This window comes from Halyomorpha halys, unplaced genomic scaffold, assembly GCF_000696795.3.
Source record: "Halyomorpha halys isolate HHAL.00 unplaced genomic scaffold, Hhal_1.1 Scaffold25.1, whole genome shotgun sequence".
Classification (NCBI taxonomy): domain Eukaryota; kingdom Metazoa; phylum Arthropoda; class Insecta; order Hemiptera; family Pentatomidae; genus Halyomorpha; species Halyomorpha halys.
Window position 1 is genome coordinate 290,396 of NW_027107314.1, and position 5,485 is coordinate 295,880.

General features: G+C 32.7%; 1 protein-coding gene across 1 annotated transcript in view; it reads left to right on the forward strand.

The window, feature by feature from the left end:
* LOC106682777 (leukocyte tyrosine kinase receptor) overlaps positions 1-5,485 on the forward strand; it is a gene marked incomplete in the record, with an annotated part of 211,157 nt that overhangs the window by 181,932 nt on the left and 23,740 nt on the right. Inside the window, 4 exon segments of the mRNA XM_067045603.1 lie at positions 3,849-3,943; positions 4,045-4,095; positions 4,176-4,229; positions 4,310-4,469. Of these exon segments, the coding sequence (XP_066901704.1) occupies positions 3,849-3,943; positions 4,045-4,095; positions 4,176-4,229; positions 4,310-4,469 (360 nt within the window).

The window sequence follows — 5,485 nt, forward strand, 5'->3', positions numbered from 1 at the left end:
CATATATATTACACATGTACATATATCTGATTATGCATGCATATATTTATATATGTTTGTGCGTATTTATCCATAAATGTTACGTATAAACTAATTGATTATCTTATAATTGAACGTTCTTGTATTTGATTTTTTTGTATTTCTTTTATTTTTAATTTAGAATAATAATCTGTTTAATGATATATTTATATTTCAATCAAGCTATTAGTAGAGATAATCAAGTGATCAAGTTTATATAATCGCTTCAGTCCCTAACCTTGATCCTGATATTTTCGAATCTTTTTGTCAAGCACCTTATGAAGATTGATTGTTTGATCATTGAATGATATTTCTTTAATATTTGTATATTTTTCTTCATTTGAGAAAAGCAAAATATCAGCTTTGTTGTGAGGAATGGAATGATCAGTTATGATGGTCCTAATACAGGATGTACCACATATCTTTTAATGGCCACTTGTGGGCTCAACTTATAACAATGCCTGATGCCATTCAGAACTTTAAATTTCTTGGTGGATAATTTTAGCTATGTGCTCAGCAAATATTCCTTACCGGGAAGAAACTTGACAGCCCGATGTGATGAGTTGAATTGATTCCATAGCTGTTACACATAATTCAGTAACGGCTTCTTCACACACACGAGGTGTGGCAGAAAAGTAATGAGACTGATTTTTTTTATTTACCGAAGTTTTATTTTTTGAAACATTAATGTTATTCCCTTTAAAGTAGTTCCCTTGGGCGTTGACACACCGATGGAGACGTGGTTCTCACTGTTAGTAGCAGCGCTGGAAATCTTCAAACGGTATGGTCTTCAGCATATCACTCCTTTCTATGTTTTCTAAAGTCCCGAAATGACGTATTTCGAGGACATTTTTCAGTTTATGAATAAGTCACAGGGACTGAGGTTACGGATAAGAGGGCTCAGGAACCACAGGAATGCCTTTTGAGGTCAAAAATTCTGTTATGGAGAGGGAATTGTGACATGGGACGTTGTCATGATGGAGTATCCATTTGTCTGCGGTGGCAGATGTTCAGATGTAGTCCAAGATAGCGGATCTGTTGTGCAGGGGTAAGGGCAACATTACTGAAGTATGGTAGGGCAGTCGGTAGGTTTACGACGAAGGTTAATGGTGAACAATCAGAAAGAATCCATAACTGATGCACTCTTCGAAGAATGCACTCTTCGAGTGCTATGATGTGGGATTGGGGAGTTTAGAAGGGTTATTATTAACATCGAGCACACATGTGTTCAAAAAGAAACGCGTTTGATGTTATGTTTTTTAGCTTTTCCCTAAAGTTCTAGTCCATAAGTCCAAATAGATTTTATTTATGCTTTGTAAAGTAGTATTTTGTGGTCTAAGAAAAGCTGTGATTTTCTATTTAGCATTCTATATGATTATCCAAATCGTCGGTTTAGTTCTTATCTCTTAAGTTTAATATATGGATTCCACGATACTATTTATATATGGGATTATTTTAGAAGAGTTAAAAATTAGAAAATAAATAATAGTACTAAAAAAAAAAAGCTTTTATAAATATCTTCTAAAAATACGAAAATTTCTTTAGTTCCTTACTAACGGTACAATTCAGGTTGTAGGCTTTGGTTTCGTTATCTGAACTGAAAGCTAGCAGAAGTGAGCCAGCGTTTGTAACGATCCTATAGCTCCCTTGTAGTGTATCTTGTTAAGGAATAAGCTTTTTTCTACAAGAATAGTGGCTTGTTATCCGTGCTCCAATGTCTGAATATATCAAAACATTTCTTTGTATCTGGTACTTCTTTGTACTTTTTGTTTTAGTATCAGAGCATGTATATTCGATAAGACAGTCTATTGTTTCTCAGTAGTTTTTATTACTACAAAATGCATTTATATGTAACTAGCAGAACAGGCAATACTTCGCTTTTGATAGATTTGAGAATTAATATAAATTTGATGAACACAATTGAAAGTTTGAAATCAATTGTTTTATTTATTTCAAATTAAACATTTACCGTAATTATAATGTACAATTATGATTTGGCAACATAAATGGTTAATCCTTTCTATAATAATCTATAAATATTGACACTATAATTTTTGTTTTTTTCACTGAACGACCTAAAAGACCACGCGAATATCATTATTTTCACTTCCTCTCATACCCCTTCTCTCTTGAATCTGACTCGAATGACCCTTTTCCTGAGCCTTTCAAGGACATCTTTACAAAAAACTTAGTTAAGTTAGTTTGTCCTGAAGGAACAAAGTCTTTGTGGACAATCTCCCCTCTGTCAAAAAACCAATCAGCATTGATTTGATTTTCGATTTGTTCATTGGAGCTTTCTTTGGTCCAGGAGAGTTTGTAGTGTGCTACTTCTCGCTTTGCCTCTTGGTCTCAGGATCGTATTCAATAATCCATGATTCATCCATCACCTGTTATCACACGGCTAAAGAAATATTTCTCATTAGTGATTCTGTCAAGATCAAGACCCTTGTTTTTACAATGTCCTGTCAATTGCGAGGTTTTTTGGCACTAGTTTGGCCTTTCGGATGAGCAAATGTTCTGTCAAAATTTGATCAATGGTAAATCTTTTCAAAGTTTCGAGTTAACTCAACATTCTTAATGTTAAACGACGGTCTCATCTCACAAGAGTGTTCGCACGTTCGGTGTTTTCGTAGGTTTTCGAAGTTAAAGGCCTCTCTGAACGGTCTTCATCTTCAACGTGTTATCAACCTTCCAAAAATGATTTGTGCCAGCGAAAAACTGAACACAAGTATATCCATTGTTTCTCGGCACTTAAAAATCATTATCAAAGTAAAAAAAGATAGATCTATGGGTACTTCATGAACTTAATGGGAGGGAGCAGCTGAAGCGTTATGAGAGATGCATTTAACTTCTTACTAGATAACGATAAAAAACGAACCTTTTCTCGAAAACATAATCACATGTAATGAAAAGTTGATTCTATAGGACACAGGCATCGGTCAGATTGGTGGTTAAATATCGACGAAAGAATAGAACACATGCCAAAACCAAATTTGCATCTTTAAAAAAATATTGGTTTCTTTGCGGAGGTCAATGTCAGAAATAATTCATTCTTTTTTACCCAGAGGTGAAACCATTTTATCCTCAAAGTACTGCAGTGATACTGACATAATGCATTAAAAACTTTTTTGAAAATAATTTTTATTCTTCATTGAGACAAGCTTTTAACAGGCTTTCAAGTCTCTGTCATCCTACTTTTCTTGGAAGATACATTCTTACCACTTGATTTTGGATACCATTTCCAGGAATTCGCCATTAGCACTCTTAATATATTGTTAGAATATTAATGTAAACCTATATTACCTATATTATATATATATCCTTGAACTATCATTACATATTCTCTAATCATTTTTTGTGATAATACTGCCATTTTTGTTAATGTAGCAATTACATGGATTTTTTTTTTAGTTGATTTCTATTCACTGTAATTAGACATAAATTATGTATATTAATTATATCAATTCATTTTCATTTGTGTATTTAACCAACGGAAAAGAAGAAAGCATGAAAGATGTTTAAATAAATAGATAGCTTCAATAGAGGTCTCTCAATAGAATTTCCATTGAAAAAGAATAAAATTTATAATGGTCATTATTTACAATTCCTTTACTTCTTGATCTCCCCTGACTAAGCATTAATAACAGTCTAATTTCTAGAGGTGTGTTGTTGTAACTGTGAGGTAGGAAAGCAGGGATTGGGATTCTGTCCTTTAATTTAGTATTACTTAATTACTTGACTAACAACAACATAGTTATCTATATATGATAAATAATTATTGATAAAGTTGATTTTATTTATTTATCTTTTTCTCTTTATTAATGCTCTAGGTATTATCTACAATTTGAAGCCAGAAGAAGTTTTTCATCCAGAGGAGATCCTGCAATCGATGATATTTCAATGAGTCCTAAATGTTTCGGAATAGGTAATTGGTTAATTTTTATACATAATAGTGCATTAAATCTTTAATTAATAAAGTAAAAAATTGAATGTAACTCATGTTAAGGATTAAATGTGTGATTAAAGGTGTCCCCAAGGAACATTTACCCAATGAAAATATAACTAACCTTAACCAAGGTAATTATAAACTTTGCTTGATTATTTTCTAAAAATAAAGTAACATAATCTATTATTAAACTTATCTATTTTTTTACTAGGTTCTATAATTCCTCCACCACCAGTTACCCACCAACATTTTTATAATAGTACAAGTAAGCAAATTATCTAGTAAATCATTACTTACTTACTTGTAATTATTTTATTTTTAAGTTAAGTAATTTCCTCTTTATAGTTTATCACTTTACAACTTGTGGGGCAACCGGTCGAACTGGTCCATCTCCTGAGCAATGCCTGGAGGCTTATAACAATAGTGATGTAAAAGTAACTGTTATCCCTAAAAAGCCAATGATGGGAATACAGGAATGGATAGTTCCAGAAAGCAATTATTATACGTAAGTATTATTGATTTATCTAACTAACTCAACTTTTAAGTTAGGGTATTGAGCTTAAAAATAGAACTTTTAATTTCTATGCAGGTTTAAAATTATAAAATGTTTGGTGGTGCAAACAAAAAATTAAAACTCATCTTAAGAGAGAGATGCTTTATTTACCAAGCAGAAGATGGTCAATATTGTACAGAGTCCAGAATAATTTCGGCTAACTTCAGAACATCCTTTGTATTAACACCTAGATCTTTTAAAAACCTCCTTGTTTTATTTATAATAGTTCCATGAGATCTAAACCAGAGGTCTCTCACTTTTAACTCTCTTTCTCCAAAGATCTCATGGAATGTTTCTCATAAGAAAGAGATGTATATCCTTTTTTTTTTCCTTTTCACTTCAGCTGCCTGGTTGGGAACATTATTCCCAAATCCCTTAGTTGGATTCTTGGCTAATCAATTAAATTCTTTAGCGATTTAATTTTCTGTAATTTATAAATGTTTAACTCTTTTGATACCTATCCAATCAGTAGTTTGTATTATCTATAATATAGTTCATAATATCTAATATTTAGTACTTTTTGAGTCTAATCACTTGGAATATTCGCACATTCGATTAAGGAATTGGAGAAGTACATATCTTCAAGGCTGTATACTTACCTACCCTCTTTTAAAGAAGTGAAAGTTGGGTACCACTAGATAAGCACCTAAGCACAGTTACTGCAATGGAAATGAGATACCTTCAGAGAGTGCAAGGGAGGATCGCATACAGAATGAGAGGACAAGACAGGATGTTGGAACTGTCTCTATAAAGGATAGCATTCAAAAGAGACAACTCAGATGGTGGGGACATCTCTGTCAGATGAGATAAAAAAATAAATAAAAAATATGATGACACAGACCCAACAGGAAATGCCCAAAAGAGAGACTCAGAATACAATAGAAGGACTACATCTCCAGAGTGGGAGAGAGAAAAGGGAAAAGCTAGGATGCCATGAGGGTGCTGGTTTGGAATCGAGAGGCTTGGTT